Source organism: Callospermophilus lateralis, chromosome 4 (assembly GCF_048772815.1).
Source record: "Callospermophilus lateralis isolate mCalLat2 chromosome 4, mCalLat2.hap1, whole genome shotgun sequence".
Lineage (NCBI taxonomy): Eukaryota > Metazoa > Chordata > Mammalia > Rodentia > Sciuridae > Callospermophilus > Callospermophilus lateralis.
The window spans coordinates 17964240-17990852 of NC_135308.1; the positions used below are offsets into that span (position 1 = coordinate 17964240).

General features: G+C 34.6%; 1 protein-coding gene and 1 long non-coding RNA gene across 10 annotated transcripts in view; one reads left to right on the top strand and one right to left on the bottom strand.

Annotated features, from left to right (window-relative positions):
• Window positions 1-26613, bottom strand: part of Marchf1 (membrane associated ring-CH-type finger 1) — a 409990-nt gene that overhangs the window by 141317 nt on the left and 242060 nt on the right. For all 5 annotated transcript variants that reach the window (XM_076853641.1, XM_076853639.1, XM_076853642.1 and 2 more), the window contains one exon: window positions 5222-5272. In XM_076853641.1, coding sequence (XP_076709756.1) covers window positions 5222-5272 — 51 coding nt within the window. The remainder of the gene's footprint in view (window positions 1-5221; window positions 5273-26613) is intronic.
• Window positions 1-26613, top strand: part of LOC143397530 (uncharacterized) — a 207788-nt gene that overhangs the window by 85964 nt on the left and 95211 nt on the right. The window lies entirely within an intron of this gene.

Sequence of the window (26613 nt, forward strand, 5' to 3'; positions counted from 1 at the left end):
AAAACTCAGATGTACATTTATGAAGTTAAGGAAGTCTATGGAATATATTAGGAAATTATGGAAAACTATCAATATCTGACTTGATGAAGGTAGTGGATTTTAATTTTTTTCATAAATAGTTTAGATTTAGTGAGTTGCTTCTGAATCAAACCCAAAAGCATAACATTTTATTTAAAAGAAAATTTTATTGACTTGAATCAAAAGTACAAGGCTTTCTTTCCTTTTTGACAGTTTAATTTTGAAAGTTGTTTTCTTTCTGAAATATATATTACACTGTTTCTAGTTGAATGTAATTATCCTACCATAGAAGGATAAGAAAGGTGAAATTTGTCTAATTTTACATTTCAAGGAAACAAAATTATAAATTATGTTTATAATTTGTGAATTATTTCTGTTTAAAAAAAACAGCAACAGGAATAACTAATATCTCAAGCAGCTTTTCAAAAAAAAAAGAAGTGATGGATAAATAAATGATGCTTTCTTCACATCTATTTTGACAATCTCACATACATTGTTCTGCACCCATGTGGCTTCTTTGTAGCTCTTGGATTAACTTTAACTTATTCAGGGCACCCCAATCTTACTAAAATATTAATAAAGTTATAGTCTTGTTTTGACTAAAAGAAACTAGATATATATACTAATAAGAAACAAATGTTGAAATAAACAGAAAATTAAAAATATAATTGCAATTAAATAATATATGGGTATGAAGATTCAGAGGTAAAAACTAATACTCACTAACCATTCAACTTTAATTATTTGTACCACATTTGGAATTTGCGTAATCACAGCAGCAAGATTATATTTATAAATTATAGTCCTGAATGGTAAAATAATAATGTTCAGTTTCATATAATTTATTTAAAAAGTCTTAGGGCATAGGGACCTTGATGGTTCTAAGTCCATTTCTCTGTTTCCAAGTCAGATAATACTTCTATGATTAAAGTGAAAGTATTCTATTATTCAAAGTGCCATCTGAAAAGCCCCTTAAAAACTATTTAATGTGCCTCCTTTCTAATCTATGTTTATGTTTTGTAGCTTCCAGGCCTTGTTCTTAGATTCCTTTAAGCCTCCTTTCCTGACATTTGATCAGTTCACACCCATTTTTCAAGTCCCTATTCAGTATGCCATTCTTCTAAGAAAACTTCTCTGAGGCTATTCTGTCCCAAATATAAGAAATGATCACTCTCTGAACTCTTATAATCTTTGTCTGTATTTCCTTTTAAGATAATATGTCAGTGGTCCCTTTGACTATGCCCAGGGTCTCTGATTTTCTAGAACTTAGTACTAAACATAATTATACTCTGGCTATGATTTATTACAGTGAAAAGATACAGAGCAAAATTAGTAAAGGGAAAAGACACAAAGGGTGAAGCCCAGAAGAACCAGGAACAAGCTTCCAAAAGTTCATCCCCATAGATCACACAGGAAGTGCGTTATTCCTGCAGCCCTGATTGTCCACCAGGGAAACTCATTAAAGACTCATTGCACAAAGTTTTTATTGGGAACTAGTCCTATAGACTCACTTGCCTAGCATGTTCCAATATTCCAGACTCCCAGAAGGAAAGCACGTGTTTAGGACAAGCCACACTGTTTGTAATCCAAGCACAGTGAACAATCTCATGAAGTAGGATGGCACTTCGGAAACCCCAGTTCTCAGATGGCAGCAAGGGCTAAACTTGACCGTATGTCTTTCAAAGGATGGGAGTCCAGGCCTATTATGATGATGCTTTGTGTACTGGTTGTCACATTTATGAATATGCACAGTACAGGAATCTACCTTACAAACATACATATCTTACAACTTGTCTCAACTATCTCAGGGTAAGTCCATTGAAGGCTGAGTAGGGATTTCTTTCTTTATTCCAGCATTCCAGCATAGAATGAGATTGTTGAAAGCAGACACTTGACAAGTATTGATGATTAGAAGATTAGCTCATTTAGGAAGGAACTGCAAGAATAGGCAGGAAAGTAAACCTAACAGTATGGGGAGGAGTCTTGTCCTACTGTTCTGGGTGGATCTCTCTATATTTTCTGTAATTTTTCTGAATTAATGGCCACAGGATAGCACATATTAGATAAAAGATAAGAGAGCTACCAATTTTAAGTAAGACTAATGCTGATATTAGAGATGTTATTAATATTAAATATAAGTACATTTTAAAAGAATCAGCAATATATAGTATCCACTTTATAATTTGTTCTGATTCAACTATAAAAAATCCTATATGTATATATATATATTATAGTCCATGTTTAAAGTCACTTTCTTATAAAGAGATTTATTGAGCACTTATTTAATGTTCTCAGTGAGTTATAAATATTAAGAACAGGGTAATTAGAAGAGCTAATACTTATGCAATGCCAAACAATGTTCTAAGCACTACTCTGAGAGTTAGATACAGTGACATATTCTACCTTAGAGATAAGGTTATGAAAGAAGTTTAATCATCTTTTGAAGCAGTGCCTCTGATATTAATCTTCTTAAATGCTACCCTTTACTGATTCTCACATCCCTGAAAAGCTCAGGTGTGCATACTATCTCTCTCTCTTCATTTTTTTTACAATATTAAAGAAAGAATCTTTGCTCTAATTTCAATGTTTTCTTTGTCAACATTTTAAAAATTAAAGAACCCAAATATCCCTAGATTTTTGCCATCCAATTCTTGGTAGACTCTATGGTCTTAACTAAGAATTTGTCACTATTAATAATGCATAAAACATAATGAAGATTTAACAATGCATTTATCATTTGTGATTATCATTCTGCACATAAATAAACAGGAAGTTATACCAGCATAGAAAAAATAAACCTATATACACTGGAATCTGTTTATCCCTTCCAGTATTAGGTAGTTGAGTTTTGATACAATGAAGTGACTGTTTAAGAATAAAGCTTTTCATTCCATTCTGAATAGGAAGCATTTATATTTGAACCAAAAAGAAAAAAAAAAAAGAACTTAGAGAAGAGAAATTACACTTGGGATTTATTTTATTTTCGTAAAGAATTAATCAGAAGCCTAAAAGTTATAAACAAGGTACATTCTGTCAGATGCAAACAGTGGTTTAGAAAGAAGATATTTTTGCTCCTAGATCCAGAGTATTTGGTGTGACAAAGGAGTTGTCAGTAATATTGACAAGTGTCTAAGTTGTTTCCTATTCAGCATTCATATTGAAGTTGAAAAAGATGACTGTTCTGTGGCTGTGGGCAAAGCTCTTCACTATGAAACTAGGATGACAGGCATTTGAAAGGCATTGTGTTAATTTACAACAACTGAAGAAAACCTCCTTCAGGTGACTTACTTTATCATCCATGTCATAGAGGAGGCAACTGTGTCTTGGGGAGGTTAAGTGAATGTCTCAGGGTAATGCAAATAGAAAGTGGCAGAGCAGAGACTTGAACTCAACTAAATTTGTACTCAACCAAAGGCCACATTGACTGTGAAATATCAGAAGGGACCCAAATTTTAATGCAATTAGAAATGTTCAGTCCTGTATTGACTTTCTAAAACTATCACAAATAGTTGAATCATCAACATAAGGTTTACTTTGGGCTCACAGTTCTAGAAATTCCAGACCACGATTAGGATAGCCTGTTGCTTTTAGGTCATGTCATGTAAAGAGTGGATGGTGTTTTGATTTGCATTTCTCTAAATGCTAGTGATGTTGAACATTTTTAAATATATTTTTTGACCACTTCTATTTCTTTTTCTGTGAAGTGCTTGTTCAGTTCCTTAGGTCATTTATTGATTGGATGATGATGATGATGATGATGATGATGATGATGATGATGATTCTTTGGATGTTAAATTTTGTGAATTCTTTCTATATCCTGGAGATTAATGATCTGAGATGCTGGTGGTAAAGATATTCTCTGTTCATATTCTTGATTGTTTCCTTTACTGTGAAGAAGCTTTTTGGTTTTATACCATCCCATTTATTGATTCTTGATTTTACTTCTTACCAAGCTATGGAACCAACCTAGGTGCCCTACAATAGATGAATGGATAAAGAAAATGTGGTACATATACACAGTGAAATATTACTTAGCCATTAAAAAGAATTAGATTATGGAATTTACCAGTAAATGGATGGAGCTGGAGATTATCATGTAAGTGAAATAAGCCAATCCCAAAACACCAAAGGCAGAATGTTCTCTCTGACATGTGGATGCCCATCCCAACAAGAGAGGCAAGATTAGAAGTTCAATGGACTAGACAAAAGAGAATGAAAGGAAGGGATGGGGGTGGGAATGGAAAAGACACTATAATGTATTGGACATATCTTTCCTATCCTTATATATAAACACACAACCAATGTAATTCCACAATATATACAATCACAATAATGGGATCTTAATTGGAACAAGTTATACTTATTCTGTGTATGTATAATATGTCAAAATACACTCACTGTCATGTATATCTAGAAAGAACAAATTTTTTTAAAAGAGAAAAACTGGAAAACAAAAACAAAAAAACACACAAAGAGTGTGTGAAACAGCGAAACTACTCCCTTCATGGCCAGAGAGCAAAAGAGGCAAGGAAAGGCATTCCTCTTAAAGACCTAAAGACCTCCCACCAAGCCCCTCTTCCTAAAGGTGTCACTCCATCACATGCACAACCACAAAAATGGGAAGTTACACTCCATGCATGTATGATATGTCAAAATGCATTCTACTGCCATATATAATTAAAAAGAACAAAAAATTTTAAAAAGGGTTCCATTATCACCCAACATTATCTCTTTGGGAACCAAGCCACAAACATTTAGGCTTTGGAGGGACATTTGCTATCCCAAGTATAGCAAGTCTGAAGCACTGACATACAATTCTCTTTAGGTTAAATTACAGCAGAATTGAGCCCAAATTCCTGAAAAATTAAATTTTGGGGAATTGTACTATTATTAATGATACAGTTTTAATTCAGGTGTGCAGTTGCTCTGTGGTGTTTGAAAAAAGAGAAAAAAAAAAAAACATTTGTACCTCAACTCTGAAGGCAGCAAATTATCTCTTGGACATAGCATTGAAGAGAGCAAACGTAGCTTAACTAATTATGTTGTATTAAATCATTACTTTTATCACAATAAAAGCTTGAAACTGTTAAGCCACATTATATGTATTTTCCCAGATAACAATATAGGTTAAATATTAAAAATATTTATTAACTTCATGCAATGGAGACATCAATAAACAAGAACATGAATAGATTTCACCTACTTTTGAAATGTTACTTGATCGACTGGCAGATCGTCCTGGGGATTTGTCATTCTGAAAAATAAAATTAGAAACATTGATTAAAGAGGAGTGTGGCAATACTCTATCACTGAGAAGAAAAGGCACAGCTTGGGGTATCCATGTGACTGTTCTCAGTAGTGTTCCAAATGACTGAGGGAAATATTAATTGCTTACACAGAATGACTTTTCTCATCAAATTTTATCTCTCCAATATAGAGCACTGTAATTTTAAAAATATCCCAGTGAACATCTGAGCACTTATCAAGCTAGAAATATTTATTTCCAGGAAATGATTATATTATTTCTCCAGAAAGATTTGTGCAATTTCTTTGAAAATAAAATTAGACAATGATAACATAGTCCTCTATTTCCCCTTCTGTTTTTGCAACCAGGAAATTCTGAGTAAATTCTGACTCTCAATGCCAGCAAATTCTCAATGCCAGATGCATGGTAGAGACACCTAGCTCGTGTTCTTCAAAAAGTAGATTTGATTGATCTTGGCTGTTATTTTACACACTTGAAAAATTTAAAATATTCGCTTTTTGAAGTTAAAATGTTTTCTAAATTGTAAGTTCTAAAATTTAAAACCAAAAAAAAATGTTTAAAACTTTCAAAGCCAGTTTTCTTAAAGGATTTCCAGTTGGGATGAAAAGTAGTATGAAAAATGATTTCAAATAAAATATTTTTAAAAGTCATGCAATTTTAAAATGGAAAGAGACCTTAAGGGCTTGACCCTTCTCATTGGAAGGCCAGAGACATTCCACTTCCAGCAATCAGAGATCTATGCAAGTCAGACCAGCCCTGAGGCCTTCGGATTGGTCCAATCTGTTTATGCTTTATACTATGCTAATTATCTGTAAGTGGATAATCAACTGGAAAAATCAGTTTATGGGCATTATGCATTTTACATGTAGAATGAGGTCACAGTGTGCCTCTCCTGTAGAGAAAATGTTGGAAAAATCAGTTCAGGATACCTAAAACTTGTGAAGGATGTGAATCAACATTGTCATTGAAATATTCTTGTCACAGTAAATTTTTTTTTTAACTTCTAGACTCAACCTCAAAGCAGACCTGAGTAGACTACAGCAGTGTATCTTGACAGAGGTCATTTCTGATGGCTGAGGGTCACAAAAACCTGTGGGGCTGAAATTGCCCCATGATGACTACTTGAGACTCTTTCAGAAATATGGTGCTGATGGGAAATGGCAGATGTGTCAAAGTGAAAAAATAGCAGCTCCACTCACTGCAGGCTGTGACTGAGTCAGGCATACGCTTATAGAGATTCTAGCTGAACAGTCCTTTTTTTCTTTATATGAAACCTCATATAACCATGGATATCACCTTGGAGTTATTATGTTATTACAGACTGAGATGAGTCACTGTAACATCAGCCACTCCTCATAACAACCCTGGGATCCAACTGGAGATGGATGTAAAAGCTACCCACAGACCTCCCCTGATTAGCTTCTGCTGGGATGGGGAGAGACATTTTTTCTATGGACATCAAAACTCCTCTTCTAGAGATTAGTTAACAAAGTCAACCCATCTTTTCAGGATTTTGACACATTATTGTGTAGAACAGAGGTAAATAAGCCACAGAATATAGTAGGCTTTGGGGGTAGACTTGTGGTGGTTGCTATGTTTTCTGTATGTACATGGTATTTGAGGATGTGAAGAAGAAACAAGAATTGGAAGTATTGCTGCAAGAACCAAGAAGAAAAAACAGGAAACTTGTCTGGTATTAGATTACTTAATTTTTCAAATCAAACAGAACTTTATGCTATTTTGAGAGAAAACAAGGAGGGGGTCAGATTCACTTTGCAGTTGTCAGTGAATTCATCATAGGATTATAATAAACAGGTAATATCTATTCTCTTCATTGGCATCACTATCACTGTTGGTTACTAGAGTCACAATTTCCTTTCCTTTTATTTCTTTCTTTTATTTTTATTTTTTTGTGGTAATGGGGATTCAGCCCAGGACCACAAGCATACTAGGCAAGCACTCTACCACTGAGCCACATGCCCAAACCTAAAGTCACAATTTTCAGGTAAACATCTTAATTTCTTTGTCTTGAAATTCTTCCTCTACTATGATTAAATTCTGGGCATATGAAATTTAAGGATGAAAGTTCAAAATTTTTTATACACAAGGATATTAAGGAAGTTGATCAGCCTTATTTTTGAAGGAAAGCATCTAGCGCTTTCTCTCTTGGAAACCTTCCAAGGCGATCTGTCCAATTTGCTGCTAATTAATTGGGTGGCTTGTCCCATTACGGCTGCAATGACATATTCCTTTTTGTAGATTAGTCAATATGGTTGTCATACCTCATTATGATCAGTTTAAATACTTTACCTTAGATTAAATATAAGCTGTCTCAGAGTCTAACAAATCTTACTGCAACCCAAATTATAGTGACTCTGGAGGTCAATAACCAACAAGAGTTTCTGTCAGGTCTGCATTAAAAGTGCGGAATCTTGAGGCAGTAATGTTGGATCATAGTATGTCAGTCACAGCACACAGAGAGACATAGTTTCATAATTATTTTTAAAACAATGCTGGACTTTTAGCATATCATTCAGAGTATGCAGAGAGAGGCTCATAATTTCACAAGAATATTTTTATATCTTCAAGAGGTTTCTAACTTTTTCATTTGATATATTATTTGCTTTATTTTATGGTTATTGTTATCGCTTTCAAATTTGATCTTCGTAAACAGAGTTGGATGTTTATTATCAAAAAGGAAGAGAGTTTAGCAAATGAGAAAATCAATACCAAATCTTATTTTAATGTATTTTTAATGTTATCCTCCAAATGATGTAGTTCCTTTAAAGTGGAATGGTCTATGTTAAAGAATGTGCAATATGGTTGGTCATGTATATATCTCTCTACACATGAATTCTTTTTTTTTTTTTTTTAATATTTTTTTATTGGTTGTTTGTATACTATGCTGTTTTTCCAAAGAAGGTGGTAAGAAAACTCAGGGTTTTTTTTATGTAAATTGAAGGAGACACTAAATATTTCTGCATGAAGAGATCAATTTGAGATATCCTCATTAAATCATTGAAATGATGCTATTCTGTAGAGTTCTCCCCCATACTCCGAGGCTAAAAACTGAGTATTTGAAAAGAGGAAAAATTATGGTAATTTGGAGAGTTATCTGAAGAATTTTTTTTTTTTTTTTTTTTTTTGCTGGGGGGTGGTAATTAAAGCTTGGAATAGAAGAAACTATTTAAAATTGTGACTTCAAAACAAAAAATAAGGGCAGTGAAATTGGATAATGTAATAAAATTTGATTAACATATATAAAAACCCTCATGTTCATCAAATGAAAAGCATGTTTATGAAAGATTTAAAACTATTTTTCTTCAGAAATTCTTTAACAAAATTTTCAAGCCAATTATTAGAATTGCAAGTTCGAGAGGTGATAAATCAATCAATTTAAAATTAATTAGACTTTTTTATAATGTTTGGTTTAAAGGAATGAAAACTCTCTGGAATACAGCCGGGAACTTTAAAAAACATCATACTAAAACCTATGGAAGCTGGCACCTTGTGACACACCTGTAATCTCAGAGGTTTGGGAGGCTGAGAAAGAAGGATAGCAAGTTCAAAGCCAGCCTCAGCAACTTTGCAAGGCCCAAGGCCCTAAACAACTTGGGGAGACCCTGTCTCTAAATTAAAAAAAAAAAAAAGGGGGCCAGGGATGTGACTCAGTGGTTAAGTGCCCCTGGGTTCAATCCCTGCTACCAAATAAATAAATAAATAAATCATCTGGGAACAATGCATGTTGTATCCAGATTAAAATTTATAACTGTGGCTCAAGTGGTAGCGCACTCGCCTGGCATGCGTGCGGCCCAGGTTTGATCCTCAGCACCACGTACAAACGAAGATGTTGTGTCCGCCAAGTACTAAAAAATAAATATTAAAAAATTCTCTCTCTCTCCCTCTCTCTCTCACTCTTTTTTTTTAAAAAAATTTATAACTATAAATGACTTCATTTTTAGAGAACATAGTAAAATAAAATGTAATGAAAATAAGATAATAAAATATAAAATCTTTTATTAAATGTATTGAATTGACGAGTATAAAACTATTTTCTTAAAGGAAACACTTTGAAAATAATTGCAAAATAGATGAACTTCCCATAAGACTTATTGAAAGAAACAGAAAAAATATGTAAGAAAACAAGAAAAAAGAGAAATATAATCATAGACACAATAAAGATTAGAAAATAATAGAAGACTGTTACCTGTAACACTATTATAACAAATTTAAAAATCTAGGGGAAATAAATGCCATTCTAACATAATAAGAGTTTCTAGAATTTGTTCAAGAACAAGAAGACAGAAACTTGAGAAAATAAACCAAGAAAAGACTGAAAAAGGAAATGAAAGTCTTTATGCACCTATGCAGGGTAAGGGCATGGTGATCTCATGACTGATGTTTTTCTTACTATTAAGAACACATAATTCCAATATTATTAATATTATTCTTTCCATAGAAGCATAAGTTTCCCTAATTCATTAATCTTGTGTAAATGAAACTTTAAATATTTAAAGAGAAAAGAGAATTGTCCTTTGGTTTAATTTTGGAATAAAGATGCAAAATTTTTTTTTGAAAATATTAGCCTGTATCTAAAGATCACTATATATCTTTGATATACCAGTAGTGTATATCATAATCCCACAGAATAAAATAAATAAAATATATTCCCAGTATTTCCTTATCATGAAATCTGTCAACATAATTCATCAGATTAATACATTGAAAGAGACAAATGTAGTTTGTAAATAAATGTTGAAAAGATACTTGACAAAATTTATAGGTCTTATTCTAATAAAAGTCCTAAGTAAAACAAGAAATGACAGAAACTCCGTAAAGTGATAAAGATGATATTTTAAAACTGAATACAAAATATTATTCTAAATGGTAAAATACCAGACCTATACACATTAAAGTAGTTATATCAGGGATGTTTGCTTTTGCTATTATTATTCAACTTGTTGGAGTTTCTTGCAAATATAATAATGATAAGATGGAATATTTCATAATAAATATATGGAAAAAGAAGTGAAAAAAAAACCCATCCCAATTTTCTCTTATTGATGACATGATATTATAGAAATCTCAAGCATCTCTAGTTAAAGAAAACTACTAGAGTTAATGAAATTTCAGTATGGGGGTTAGATTCAGGATAACTGCACCATGGCAGAGCCTACTAGGTTTCCTGAGATGCAGTCACCCTTTCTTCTGTATGAACAGAAGAGTAACTGGATACAAATCTTCTGAGTGGCCTTCTCTCTCCCAGTATTCTTTCTCTTACAGGCTGTGTGAGAACAAATTCCCTCCAAAAAGAAGTGAACAGAGCTAACAATTGTCAGGTTCCTCCATGTCACATAAATCTCCCATACAATTTCTTCCAAGGTCACTTTGGCTCTATGTTGGTATGCAAACTCTCAGTAAACCAGAATCCAAGTGCCAAGCGGTGGAGCTGAATTCTCTTGGGTCTTTGAATGGCCATGTGATGAAGAGTCCTCTACCTGTGAGGAACATACACCCTAAACTGTGGTCAGAGAGAGAGAAACTGGCATTTCTTTTAAGCCATTATATTTCTTTCTTTATTTATTTTGATGATTTTATCTTTCTTACTCAGGTGTGGTGCTGTAATCCCAGCAGCTCGGGAGGCTGAGAAGGGAGGAAGGTGAGTTCAAAGCCAGCCTCAGCAAAAGTGAGGCACTAAACAACTCAGTGAGACTCTGTCTCTAAATAAAATACAAAAAAATAGGGCTGGGGATGTGTCTCAGTTGTTGAGTGCCCCCGAATTCAATCTCTGGTAATACTACTACTACTAATAATAATAGTAATTTTATCTATCTTAATGGAAATTCTATGAAACCAATAGCTTTCTGTTAATATTAAATATCCAGAAATGTAATAATAGAATTAAAACCGTAAAATACTTAGGAATCAATTTAGCAAGGAAGGCATTAAATCTTCTTTAAAAAGACAAAATACAAAATTCTACTGAGGAGTATGAATCATGACTTAAACAAAGGAAAACAGCATTCTTTGGTGGGAAGATAATTTAACAAAATTTAATTACCATAAAATTGACATAAAAAAGGCAATAGCTCCAATTAAATCTCCAATGGAATTTATTTTAGTTTTGGAAGAGAAGACAGAATATAGAACTTTCTGTGAAAGAAAGAAAAAGGATAACCATGAAAATAGTCCAACAAAAAGAGGATGTATTCTTCTGGTAGGCTTCAAATATATGAAGTTATTGTGATTAAATCCATTTGGTATTGCCATAGGAAATGAACCAAAATATCCGTGTAATCCAAAGTAAGGATTCCAGAAATAGATCAAAGAATGTCACAGACAGCAACATTGGCATTTCCCATCAATATTAAAGGATAGCTGATATAATGAGGGCTGCTGGACAAATGGCACCTAGGTACAAGAAAAGACAGACCCCACCACATATCAGGTACAACCAGAGACCCCAGAAGGAACAAACCTTCTGTATTAACAACGAAAAACTTTGAAACAAGTTTAAATTACAAACTTAGTCTTGGGGTCAGGGAGATCTACAAAACTAGGCAGGACCCAGAAACTACACATCACTCGTGTATTTGATTATTTTCTATCTGAAAACATACCCAGAATTAAAGTAAATAAACAAACAAATTCAAAAACAATGCCACAAAGAGACTGATGGAGTTCAATGTCTATGATATCCAAAGAAGTTCTGCCTATTCATTAAAAAAGCAACAGAAAGAAACCCAAAAAGAAAAAACTTAAACCAAAGAAACAGAAATCCACTGAATAAAGGAGTACGGATGGTCAGATATATACGACAATGTGTTTAAAGGCACAAGCAGTTAGGAATATGGAAAGTAAGGTAACCAGATGGTGCTTTATATTGCTCATGCTGGAATATAAAAGAGTGATCACCACTGCTGGCTGGTGGGGACAGCAAGGAAGAATATCTAAAAAAAATCCAAGTAGAAGTGTTAATTTGCCCCAATACCATTTGAAAAAATACCTGGCAATATCTAATACTAAAAATAATATTTTATGCACTACACTTACTCTTGGGGAATCAATGCCAGAGAAATAAATGCACTAGTGCATAAGAGTTTGTGAATGAGTAAGTCACTGAGTTCAATTCTCAACAGAAAAAGTTCTGGGCCATGAAGATGTGCCCATTGTTAACGTAATATGTCTAAGTTGAAATGCACCTTTTTAGATTCTGCTCTGGGCTGGACTCTGTAAGCAACATTTATGTTTTGCTGTCTGGCTCCCTACCAAGTTTTGCTAGTAGGGTGCTCTACAGGGAAACTGGAAGACTAGAGATGGAAAACAGCATTCAGTCCCTTCTTTTTGCTTCCCGTTGACTTCTCCTCTGTTTCTTGTGTTCATGAGTCTCATCCTAGAAATGCTTCTTCACCCTGAGAGCTGCAGATCCCTCCTGTAGAAACAACTAAATACGATGTACAGTTTTTCCCACGCCTTCTGAAACCTCAAAACTGGGACATTGCTCTTTGTACAGACATCAGCTCCAGCCAGTTGGTGCCCTCCTGAGAGTCTGAGTTTCAGTTCCATGGGACACTCCTCCAAGTTCCTAGTTGTTCCAATTTCTCTCCTTTATACTCCCAGACCTAGGGAGGAGGGTTGCTTCTACAATTCCTACTTTGATAATATCTTTGTGTCCTTTTCATTCTTTTCTCTTATATAGGGAATGATCTTTTATAGCCAGGCAACAAATCTCTCTGTTATATTCTCTGTTGTAAGGTTGTTGTTTCTCTCTCCTGATTAATAAACAACCCTCATTCATAGAAATATAAACATTTTATAGTAAAACTCATACCTTAAAACACTATGCAGTGTTGAAAAAAAAAAAGAATGAATTGAATTCCTGCCGTTTGACACAAAGGAATTTCTATAAGGTAATACTGAGTGTGAAAAGTAAAACGTTGGGAAGTAAAATCATGAGGTATAATGTGATTCTTAGTAAAACATAGCAGGACAGAAGTCAGGACCTCTCTAAACACACACACATACACACACATATTTGTACATAGACATAGATTTCACTATATGAGTATGCAAAATGCCGTGGGGGATACATTAAAAAAATATGTTAATACGAGTTTCTAGACAGTGTGACAGGGGAGCACAGAAGGAGTCCAACAGACAGGCAAAGAAGAGGAAGGAAGAGGTAAGGGGAACAGTCCCTTAAAAAGCAAGAGAGCATGTTGGGTCCCTATGTATGTGAGTTTACATACTGTTGTGATGTTTTTACAGAAATTATAATGCAAATATGACACTACATCTTTCTCCTGCCAAAGGTAATATTCATCCTACATTATTAGATTCAAAAGGGGACCATAGAAAAATGGATTAAGGGTGATTTAATTTCTTTTAAAACAAATAAGAAGAACCTCTATGTATGTTCATGTCTTCATGGAGAAACAGGTTTGAGCAGACATATGCTCATCCATATTGGCTATTAACACACACAGTATATTACCTTCTTTAAACATCTTTGTGTGTATAATTTTATTCACTTTGGTAGTCTTTTTATAAAATATAATTTAAAAAAATAAAAGTGGCAAATCTTATTTTTTATGGAGTAAATACTGTAAATCATAAATGTGTGTGTGTGTGTGTGTGTGTGTGTGTGTGTATGTGCTGTGTGTACAAGCAGTCAAAAAGAGCTCTATGAAACTTTTAATGTTTATATTCTCCAAGACAGACCAGAACCTGGAATGTAAGGGCAGTAAGTTATTTAGTCAAGCCTGATGGGTAGAAAAAAATTCACAGGATTTATATGGTCATAATAATTTTGTTATAACTATGGTTCTTAGAGTTAACCATGTAACCATATGTATCACATGCCTTCTCTGGTCCTGGCTTGCTGAATTTGCAAAATGGTCATAAGAATAACTTCATGGTTACCTTGCTGAATTTCTGTTGAAGCAAGCAGGATAAACTTTACATGAGCATGTTCTGAATTCTGGAGTCGATTTCAATTGCTGGTATGAATATAAACTAGGATTATTGGGATTTTTAAACTTGAATTTGCCAAAGATTTCTGAGGACATTTGTAAGTCCTCAGAAATTTCTAAGTCCTTATTATTGTTTTGTACCACATAGAATTTTCTGAAAACTCTTTTAATTTTTCTTAAACACAAATGTTATCATCTCCTAAATGCAACTGTAATGGAAAAACTTGCTGACCTTATCTAACTTCTCCTTCACTATGTAGAGTCTAGCAGTTGAGACCAGGAAGCGCTTTTAAAAGTACTTCTGTACAACTTTTGGGGGTTTCTCCAAGTGAAAATCTAATAACTAATACTTTAGGGAGTTTTCTCTAAGTGAAAGTACTAACCCTACAAAGACTCTTCCGTACAATGAAGACTGACATTACAGTCATCCTATCTTTGATATAGAAATGTCATGTATTTACACATTTACTAATTATAATAATGAATAAAAATTATTTGTTTTTGGAGATGCCAAACAATTGTACTGGTTAGAAAATAATATAAAAAATCCTCTGATGGAGACTGTGATACCCTCTCTTTAAAAATCATGCACAGACATGTCCTTGTTCTGCCTGCTGCTAAAAGAAAGCTTATCTACTGATAAATCATGCCATTCTGAACCAGTTAGTAATTGTAATTCCTAGAATGAGATCAAAAGATTTTATTTTAAGTTTCCACACTCTAGTACTGAAAATGTTTCAAACTGAGCCTCATTTGGGTAAAGGAGAAGAAAAAAAAAAAAAAAGAATATAGTAAATAGTAAATTGATCACTGGCTGAATTGTCAGAGCACCAGAGGACAAGTCTTGAGGGCTTAAACTCACACATCCTAACAGTCACAAAGGGACAGAAAGTAGGGGCCATGGTTGGTAATCCGCAGAAGGTAATGATTTCACGTCAATTGCTTGTAAAAATGGTTACTGCTTTTTCTTCACGGTATGTAAAGTCAGGTTACCATATACTCATACATTAAGTGAACAATTTCTTGTTGAACATTTATACAGAGTGATTTATAAGTAGTTTTGTTTTTTCACAATTCTGTTTTATATGATTATATTCACATAAAAACAGGAAATTTGCCACATCTCTGGTATTCTAAAAACATGTTATTGACAAAAATCTTTGCTTTTCTTATTAGTCTAAAATTTTCTACTGGTCATGTACATTGTCTCATGGTAGTCTTCTTAATATCACCCAAAGAAATATCTAGCAGTACTTTCCTTTTTGTATGTTTTGTTTTTCAAAAAATATATATCCTATTCCTTATTAATTGATTGAATTTTTCCTATAAATATTAACATTTACCTAAGCTTTTGGCTCTTTAATTTTTCTGTCTGGGAACCCTGGAGTTTCCATAATAAAGACACACATTCTCTTCTGAGTTTCAAATGTTATTTTCACAAGTCTGCTCCACATATTCTATTTGTCCCTTCAGATCCTTCCTGCTCTGTGGGCAGGAGGTACACCTGGTTGGGTCCCAGGAGGCACACCTGTGCGGATATCAACTCTGGCTCTTTAGCTCCAGGCTTCCGGTTTCAATCTACTGATGCAGAACTCAGCAGGAGATTATAAGAATGGAAGATTAGGGAGATTAGAGGAACCTTTCTCTCCTTGAAGTGACACTACCTGCTGACTGTGTCCCTAATTGGATTTCTCAACATCTGTCAGGTAGCCCTCTGCACTAAAGCTTCTTTGTCTCTATGTCCTAGAAAATGCTCCTTCTCCTAGCCTGTTCAAGAGTGTGGGTAGCATTTACCTACTGGGTGGGTTACTCAAATATCCCTTGTATTTTCTCTAGACTCTGTTCACACCCACTGAAAATGAACTATTAACTGTCCCTGAATTATTCAATTTGGAAGTGTCATCAGTTTCTTTCTAGACAAGACTGATGAATAGAAGTCAAAAAAAAAAAAATCTTTAGTATTTTTGTGAAGCTTTATTATTAGTAATAAGATTAATTTTTTTTTGCTTTTTTTGTCAAGTTAATATCTCAGAAAGTTACTCTGAAGATATGATTATATTTTATTAACTGAGTCTGCCACTGCTTGAAAAACCTATCAAGTAGCTTCCAAATCAATTTGTATAAGAGTTACATTGTTTTTCCACACAGGTTTAATTTAACATGGGGGACATGTTTGTAAATCTGTCCACATATTAGACACCAACCTTTCAAATTTTGCGGCAGGATGTGGGGTGTTTTCATGGGTGCTTCTTCAGCTTTCATGCTAGCAACTTACCTACCACATATTTCTTAATATTGTGAGGCTGTATATATCAAATTCTGAAAAAGGATTAAAAGAGTCTAAGCTTTAATAGTGCACGTGCACACACATGTGGCTCTGGGATGAGAGAATAGAAAGTTTTTTGTCCGTGGCAAACTGGACAACAACTCCTTTACCTGTAAGCACAATTTTTTAAATATTAAAATTTGTAATTCGAGGGGCTGGGGTTGTGGCTCAGTGGTAGAGTGCTGGCCTAGCATGCATGAGGCACTGGGTTCGATCCTCAGCACCACATGCATGTAAAATAAAGATATTGTGTCCACCTAAAACTAAAAAATAAATGTTTAAAAAATGGTAATTTGAACAAAATATGCTTTTAGGGAAACTATGACCCACACACATCTTGGTAATTGCGCCTTCTGTGGGGGTGGAAGAGCTTCCTGTCCCTGGCAGCTCCAGGAGCCCTTTAGTTCTATTCTTTCACCTAACCTCTGTTCCTGCCCCCTCACTCCATTATTCCTCTCTTTTTCATCCCTCCCATTATCAACAGCAGATAAGGAAATAAGATGAAGTTTATCCTTGGGCCTGCACCTTCTGGTTTGATGAAGCAGCTGCGGTTACAAATGAGATCCTCCTCGTTGAACAGTTAGAAACTGTGGATCAGAATATGCCTACATTTCAGGTCTCATCTTCACTGCCATTTCTTACCGTCCTTTTTTGACAAGCCTTTGCTGTTATGATAACACTGGCCCACAGGACGTCTGGAGTTGGAAATCTTATTCTTCATTACTATTTATTTGTTTTGCTTTTTTCTGGTGCTGGGGATCAAACCCAGGCCTTGCCTATGCCGGTGCAGTACTCCACCACTGAGCCATAGCCACAGCTGGACTCAAATCTTAAGGCAGTATTTCACGGAATCTTGTGGGGAGACAACGTGAAAATCAACCAAAGGAAGTCTGCATGAATGCAAATTTCATGCATAATGAAGAAGAAAAACACAGCTGGATTACTTCTAAATTATTAATCCTATTGTAAAAACAATTTTGACATACACTCTCCTTTTATCTTACTTTCTGTCTCTCCACTGTTACAGAGTATTCCCTTCTAAAGCTGCTTTGAAACACAAACAGAATTTAGCCCACACTGTAGGCAAGAGTTTAAGAATTCATTTTCACTATTATGAGACTTATTGTTAGACAGTTGACAGAGGGTAGGAAAACAAGTGACCTCTTAACAGTCCATATATAATTTATTCACCTACCTACTCTTTTCCATTAAGGAGGAAAAGAAAAGAAAATGAGTCATTATTTAATATAGTTTTATGATCAATAAATTGCACTTTTTCCAGAATGCCTGGGTTTGAATCACAACCATACCACTATGGTGGGATCTTGGGCAAGTTATTTACATATTCTGACTTCTGTTTGTGCATCTGTAGAATGCTGATAATCATACACTCATCTCAACTTTGTTGTAAAAAAACAAGGATAACATATTTAGTGTGGACCATAATGAGTTAAACAAGACATAGGATAATTAATCTTATATTTTAAATGAAATTTAACCTTAACTCTCTATAGCCTGTACATCATTACATTATACACAGTCTGATAGAACAGATAGAAATTTTTAAAATTTCTGCATGCATTTTTCATTTGAAAAAAATTAAAAATTAGTTGAAATTAGTTTCAGCGCCGGCATGGTAGACACGTCACCCCAATTGAAGGAGGGGCAGAGCAGAGCTGCCGCCCGCACCTGCAAGGTAGGCAGAACTGCAACCTAGAGAACAGGCCCAGCGACCCGCCAACGTGGTAGACAGATCACCCCTATTGGAGGAGGGACCCAGCCGTTGCCTGCAAGGTAGGCAGACCACGTGACCTGGAGATGGGGCCCAGCAGCCCGCCAGCATGATAGACAGATCACCCCAATTGGAGGAGGAGCACAGCTGCCGCCTGCCCCTCCAAGGGAGACTTTGCAACTATACAAGAGCAATATAAATATATAGGGGGAACATTCAATAACACAACAGTTTCACCAAGCAGAAAGAAAAGCAAGCAGTATGAAAAGACAAGGAAAGAAAGGACCACAAGCAATGCAGGTCAACTCAACCTTAGAAGAGGTAATAGCTGCAGCAGATGGAATGTCATATAAGAATTTAGGATTTACATGCTTCAGATGATCTGGAGTCTCAAGGAAGACATTAGATAGCAAAATCAGACAATGAAAGATCACTTCAACAATGAATTACATAAACAAATCCAAGAAGCAAAAGATCAACTATACAGGGAGATAGAGTTTATAAAAAACAAACAAACAGAAATTCTAGAAATCCAGGAAGCAATAAACCAACTTAAAAACTCAAATGAGAACACTACCAGCAGAGTAGAACCCTTAGAAGATAGAACATCAGACAATGAAGACAAAGTATTTCAACTTGAAAAAACATAGACAGCTCAGCGAGACTCTTAAGAAATCATGAGCAGAACATCCAAGAAATATGGGATAACATAAAGAGACCAAACTTAAGAGTCATTGGGATACAGGAAGGTATAGAGGTCCAAACCAAAGGAATGAGCAATCTGTTCAACGAAAAAATATGAGAAAACTTCCCAGACTTGAAGAATGAGACAGAATCCCAAATCCTAGAAGCCTACAGGACGCCGTACGTGCAAAATCATAAGAGATCCACACTTAGACACATTATAATGAAGATGCCCAACATACAGAATAAGGAGAGAATTTTAAAAGCTTCAAGAGAAAGGAAGCAGATTACATTTAGGGGTAAACCAATCAGGATAACAGCTGATCTTTTAACACAGACTCTGAAAGCTAGAAGATCCTGGAACAACATATTTCAAACACTGAAAGAAAATGGGTTCCAACCAAGAATTGTGTATCCAGCGAAATTAAGCTTCAGGATGGAAGATGAAATTAAAACCTTCCATGATAAACAAAAGCTAAAAGAATTTGCAGCTAGAAAACCATCTCTTTAAAACATCCTTGGCAAAACATTACAGGAAGAGGAAATGGAAAATAACAATGAAAACCAACAGTGGGAGGTAGTACAGTAAAGGGAAAAAATAATCAAAGAGGAAAAACAAACCATGTTAAGTAACATAAATAAACAAATATGGCTGGAAGAACAATCCATATCTCAATAACAACCCTAAATGTTAATGGCTTAAACTCACCAATTAAGAGACACAGGCTAGTAGAGTGGATAAAAAAAAAAGATCCAACAATATGCTGCCTACAGGAGACGCCTTTGATAGGAAAAGACATACACAGACTGAAGGTTAAAGGTTGGGAAAAATCATATCACTCATATGGACTTCGGAAACAAGCAGGTGTGTCCATACTCATATCAAATAAAATAGATTTCAAGCCAAAGTTAATCAAAAGGGATAAAGAGGGACACTACATACTGCTCAAGGGAACCATACACCAACAAGACATAAGAATCATAAATATTTATGCCCCAAACAATGGTGCAGCTATGTTCATCAAACAAACGCTTCTCAAGTTCAACAGTCTAATAGACCACCATACAATAATTATGGGAGACTTCAACACACCTCTCTCACCACTGGACAGATCTTCCAAACAAAAGTTGAATAAAGAAATTATAGAACTCAATAATACAATTAATAACCTAGACTTAATTGACATATATAGAATATACCACCCAACATCAAGCAGTTACATTTTTTTCTCAGCAGCACATGGATCCTTCTCAAAAATAGATCATATATTATGCCACAGGGCAACTCTTAGACATTATAAAGGAGTAGAGATAATACCATGCATCTTATCTGATCATAATGGAATGAAACTGGAAATCACCGATAAAAGAAGGAAGGAAAAATCATGCATCACTTGGAGAATGAACAATAGGTTACTGAATGATCAATGGGTTATAGAAGACATCAAGAAGGAAATTAAAAAATTCTTAGAGATAAATGAAAACACAGACACAACATATCAGAATCTATGGGACACAATGAAAGCACTTCTAAGAGGAAAATTCATTGCCTGGAGTTCATTCCTTAAAAAAAGGAAAAACCAACAAATAAATGATCTAATACTTCATCTCAAAGTCCTAGAAAAAGAAGAGCAAAACAACAGCAAAAGAAGTAGAAGGCAAGAAATAATTAAAATCAGAGCTGAAATTAATGAAATCGAAACAAAAGAAACAATTGAAAAAATTGACAAAACTAAAAGTTGGTTCTTTGAAAAAATAAATAAGATCGACAGACCCTTAGCCATGCTAATGAAAAGAAGAGAGAGAACTCAAATTACTAGCATACGATATGAAAGAGGCAATATCACAACAGACACTTCAGAAATACAGAAGATAATTAGAAATTATTTTGAAACCTTATACTCCAATAAAATAGAAGATAGTGAAGGCATCGATAAATTTCTTAAGTCATATGATCTACCCAGATTGAGTCAGGAGGATATAGACAACCTAAACAGACCAATATCAATTGAGGAAATAGAAGAAGCCATCAAAAGACTACCAACTAAGAAAAGCCCAGGACCGGATGGGAATACAGCAGAGTTTTACAAAACCTTTAAAGAAGAACTAATACCAGTACTTTACAAGCTATACCAGGAAATAGAAAAAGAGGGAGAACTTCCAAATTCATTCTACGAGGCCAACATCACCTTGATTCCTAAACCAGACTAAGACAATTCAAAGAAAGAAAACTACAGACCAATATCTCTAATGAATCTAGATGCAAAAATCCTCAATAAAATTCTGGCGAATCGGATGCAAAAACGTATCAAAAAAATTGTGCACCATGATCAAGTAGGATTCATCCCTGGGATGCAAGGCTGGTTCAATATATGGAAATCAATAAATGTTATTAACTACATCAATAGACTTAAAGATAAGGACCATATGATCCTCTCGATAGATGTGGAAAAAACATTTGACAAAGTACAGCATCCCTTTATGCTCAAAACACTAGAAAAACTAGGGATAACAGGAACATACCTCAATATTGTAAAAGCAATCTATGCTAAGCCTCAGGCTAGCATCATTCTGAACGGAGAAAAATTGAAGACATTCTCTCTAAAATCTGGAACAAGACAGGGATGCCCTCTCTTACCACTTCTGTTCCACATAGTTCTCGAAACACTGGCCAGAGCAATTAGACAGACGAAAGAAATTAAAGGCATAAAAATAGGAAAAGAAGAACTTAAATTATCATTATTTGCAGATGACATGATTCTATACCTAGCAGACCCAAAAGGGTCTACAAAGAAACTATTAGAGCTAATAAATGAATTCAGCAAAGTGGCAGGATATAAAATCAACATGCATAAATCAAAGGCATTCCTGTATATCAGCGACAAATCCTCTGAAATGGAAATGAGGAAAACCACCCCATTCACAATATCCTCAAAAAAAAAATAAAATACTTGGGAATCAACCTAACAAAAGAGGTGAAAGACTTATACAATGAAAACTAAAGAACACTAAAGAGAGAAATAGAAGAAGATCTTAGAAGATGGAAAAATATACCCTGTTCATGGATAGGCAGAACTAACATCATCAAAATGGCGATATTACCAAAAGTTCTCTATAGGTTTAATGCAATGCCAATCAAAATCCCAACGGCATTTCTTGTAGAAACAGATGAAGCAATCATGAAATTCATATGGAAAAATAAAAAACCCAGAATAGCAAAAATAACTCTAAGCAGGAAGTGTGAATCAGGCGGTATAGCGATACCAGACTTCAAACTATACTACAGAGCAATAGTAACAAAAACAGCATGGTACTGGTACCAAAACAGGCGGGTGCACCAATGGTACAGAATAGAGGACACAGAAACCAATCCACAATATTACAACTATCTTATATTTGATAAAGGGGCTAAAAGCGTGCAATGGAGGAAGGATAGCATCTTCAACAAATGGTGCTGGGAAAACTGGAAATCCATATGCAACAAAATGAAACTGAATCCCTTTCTCTCGTCATGCACAAAAGTTAACTCAAAACGGATCAAGGAGCTTGATATCAAATCAGAGACATGGCGTCTGATAGAAGAAAAAGTCGGCTACGATCTACATACTGTGGGGTCGGGCTCCAAATTCCTCAATAGGACACCCATAGCACAAGAGTTAATAACTAGAATCAACAAATGGGACTTACTCAAACTAAAAAGTTTTTTCTCAGCAAGAGAAACAATAAGAGAAGTAAATAGGGAGCCTACATCCTGGGAACAAATCTTTACTCCTCACACTTCAGATAGAGCCCTAATATCCAGAGTATACAAAGAACTAAAAAATTAAACAATAAGAAAACAAATAACTCAATCAACAAATGGGCCAAGGACCTGAACAGACACTTCTCAGAGGAGGACATACAATCAATCAACAAGTACATCAAAAAATGCTCAGAATCTCTAGCAGTCAGAGAAATGCAAATCAAAACCACCCTAAGATACCATCTCACTCCAGTAAGATTGGCAGCCATCAGGAAGTCAAACAACAAGTGCTGGCGAGGATGTGGGGAAAAGGGTACACTTGTACATTGCTGGTGGAACTGCAAATTGGTGCAGTCAATTTGGAAAGCAGTATGGAGATTTCTTGGAAAGCTGGGAATGGAAACGCCATTTGACCCAGCTATTCCCCTTCTCGGTCTATTCCCTAAAGACCTAAAAAGAGCATACTACAGGGACACTGCTACATCCATGTTCATAGCAGCACAATTCACAATAGCAAGACTGTGGAACCAACCTAGATGCCCTTCAATAGACTAATGGATAAAAAAATGTGGCATTTATACACAATGGAGTATTACTCTGCATTAAAAAATGACAAAATCATAGAATTTGCAGGGAAATGGATGGCATTAGAGCAGATTATGCTAAGTGAAGCTAGCCAATCCCTAAAAAACAAATGCCAAATGTCTTCTCTGATATAAGGAGAGTAACTAAGAACAGAGTAAGGAGGAAGAGCATGAGAAGAAGATTAACATTAAACAGGGATGAGAGGTGGGAGGGAAAGGGAGAGAGAAGGGAAATTGCATGGAAATGGAAGGAGACCCTCAGGGTTATACAAAATTACATACAAGAAGTGAGGGGAAAGGGAGAAAAATAACAAGGGGGAGAAATGAATTACAGTAGATGGGGTAGAGAGAGAAGAGGGGAGGGTAGGGGAGGGGGGATAGTAGAGGATAGGAAAGGCAGCAGAATACAACAGACACTAGTATGGCAATGTGTAAATCAGTGGATGTGTAACCAATGTGATTCTGCAATCTGGATACAGGGTAAAAATGGGAGTTCATAACCCACTTGAATCAAAATGTGAAATATGATATATCAAGAACTATGTAATGTTTTGAACAACCAACAATAAAAATTAAAAAAAAAAACAAACAAAAAGAAATTAGTTTCAGAAGGATATTGTGAATCATTTCTTCAAAAAATTAAAGCTACATTTTCAGATTTCACCTGTGGGTGGTGGGGGAGGTGTGGAACTCTGACTTTAAGAAGATAAGGTGGGTGTGGAACAGGATGCCTGCCTCATCCTGTCAGTAGTCTCAGTGGACATTGGCCACACCTGGACAACTGTGAGAAAGTATGTATCTACCACAAACCATTGGGAAGAGATGATTTTATAGCTATCAAGTGAGACATCAGATAGTAAATATATAACAGACACAGTAATAATAGTAAATAAGCATAAGAATGAATTCCCAGTAAAATACACATGGTTCAAATTCTAAATCAGTGCAAAATTCACTAGTTAGCTGAGCTTGTGCCAGTGACTACTTTTCAATGTCTATGTTATTCTTTATTGAAATTTTTTAATGCTTGGAAATATAATACATAAATGGATCAGGAGGTTTTATGGCATATTCTCAGTAAGTAGAATTAATTGCAAGAAGTGGCCTCAAAATGAAGGGTTTAGTTACTCGACTTCCACACACTCCCAAATTCTCTACCACATACATAGATACCATTTCAAATAAATACATAATGTCAGTAAAAACACAGTGCTTGCTTTGCAAACTCAAAAGCTGTAGAAATTCTGCAACCCCCAATTTTAACATTATTATTGCCCACAAATTTTTATCAAATAAAAATTCTGGAAACCACTGCTAATGTAAATTGACTTAGGGGTAAGTTTATATATATTATTCTACCACAATTATTTAATAAAACATTTCTCAAAAAAAGAAACCATATTTCAGTTACATTGTTATTTTTTTAAAAATCTAACACAATATTTGCCTGAAATATCATAGATGTTTAATACACGAAATAGAACTAATTGGTAATTAGTTCTGTATGTTTGCCTCAGATAGATACTAGTAGTCATTCCTGAGAATAATAGCAAGTATATGGTATAATTTATATGCTATTTAATTCACAAATAGTAATTTTTAATATTTTTTGTGAAATTTATAATAAAGAATAAAAAGCCACACCTGTTTGTAAAATGTCAAATTATAAAGTCACAAGTACAAAGCAACACTGGATTCATTTTGGTCATAATATATTGTTTTTTGGACTTCATATACAATTATAAGCTTAAGTGAATCTATCTTAGTTGACTCTCACCAGCAAAGATATTATTTTTAATATCTTTGTGCACCTTTCAGTTTATAAAGTATTTTTATGATCTCATTCCACACAGATGCCAAAATATCACTTTAATCTTTGTGAAAAATCACTGAGATCCAAGATATGCACATATGTTCACAAAAAGAACAAGAATCAATGACTATTTATTAAAGACATTTGAATTTCTCATAATGGAAATAGACTTTAGGGATAAGACGTAATAAAACATAATAAATTAAGGGCTAGCATATCTGCTGAAAAGGTTCTACTTCAATATCTCAAAAGTTCAAAAGGCATTAATACTTTTGACCATAAACAGATTTAAAAGAATTAATGAATTTTCAACCAAGACTCTATGAAATGAATAAAAATCAACCCTTTCTAGATCTCTACTTATAATGAGATAGCCCAGAGAACAATGCAGTTTCTAAAATTTTTGACAAACATGATAAAGCACAGAATTTCATCAAGATCTACAAGAAGATGGACATGTGCTATCATCAAAATATTGGTGGTTCAAAATTAAAGCAGTGCTAATAAATTTGTTATTTATCACCAAGAAGACTCATGTGCTTATATAACTAGGTTTCTAAAAGTCTTTATGGAAGAGTAAAATTGAATTTTGTATGATGGCTCTTAACTTGGCAACATGTTCTAAATTTGGTAACTTTGATGTAAAAAAGAAAAACTCTAAGCTTCTAATATATACAGTTACTTGGCTCAGCCCTCATTCTAAAAATTTGTTTCAGCATGTAAAAGATACAATTTTATGTTTATTTGTGCAGAGTAGCTTGCAAATTTCCTTTTTTTTTTTTTTTTTTTAGTAATAGGTAAGAGTCATTTTATGGCTTTTCTGGTATTGATATTGACTGTTCTAAGATGGCAATGCTAAATGCTAAACAGAATTAAATGATAGTCAAACTGGAATCAGGCAAACAGAAAAATATAAAAATCTATTATTTCTATATAAATATAGGCAGAAGCTTAACCTACGAACTTGTATAGAGAACTATTCGTGTTAACACGTTCCCTTTGCACAGGAGTCCCAAGGACATGTGAATCCATCTGTTTTCGAAGTGGTGTGGACTCATTCCTGCTAAAGCATCTCAATGCTCATGATTGGTGCTTTCAGGATGAATGGGAAAATCGCCTGTGAGCATCTGGTGGTTGGTGGCAGCCATGTGCAAAAGCCCACGGCCAGCAACCGAGAGTGCACACCAGCAACCGAGAGTGCACAGCCTGCCTAGGTTTGACTTGATTATTAATAATATCATTAGGTCCATAAGCTGTTACAAACTGAGAAACATTTTATTTATGGTCGTTCCATATGAGAAAATTAGTACATCTTTTCATAAAGGCAAATATAATCACATAAGAATAAGCATTTTAAGTTAATAATGTATGTTAATCTGTAATGTCACTAGACACATTTAAATGTTATAGAGTAATATAACATGAATATTTTGGTGAGAATTTGATATTATAAGTATCCAAAAAGGAGAGATAAAA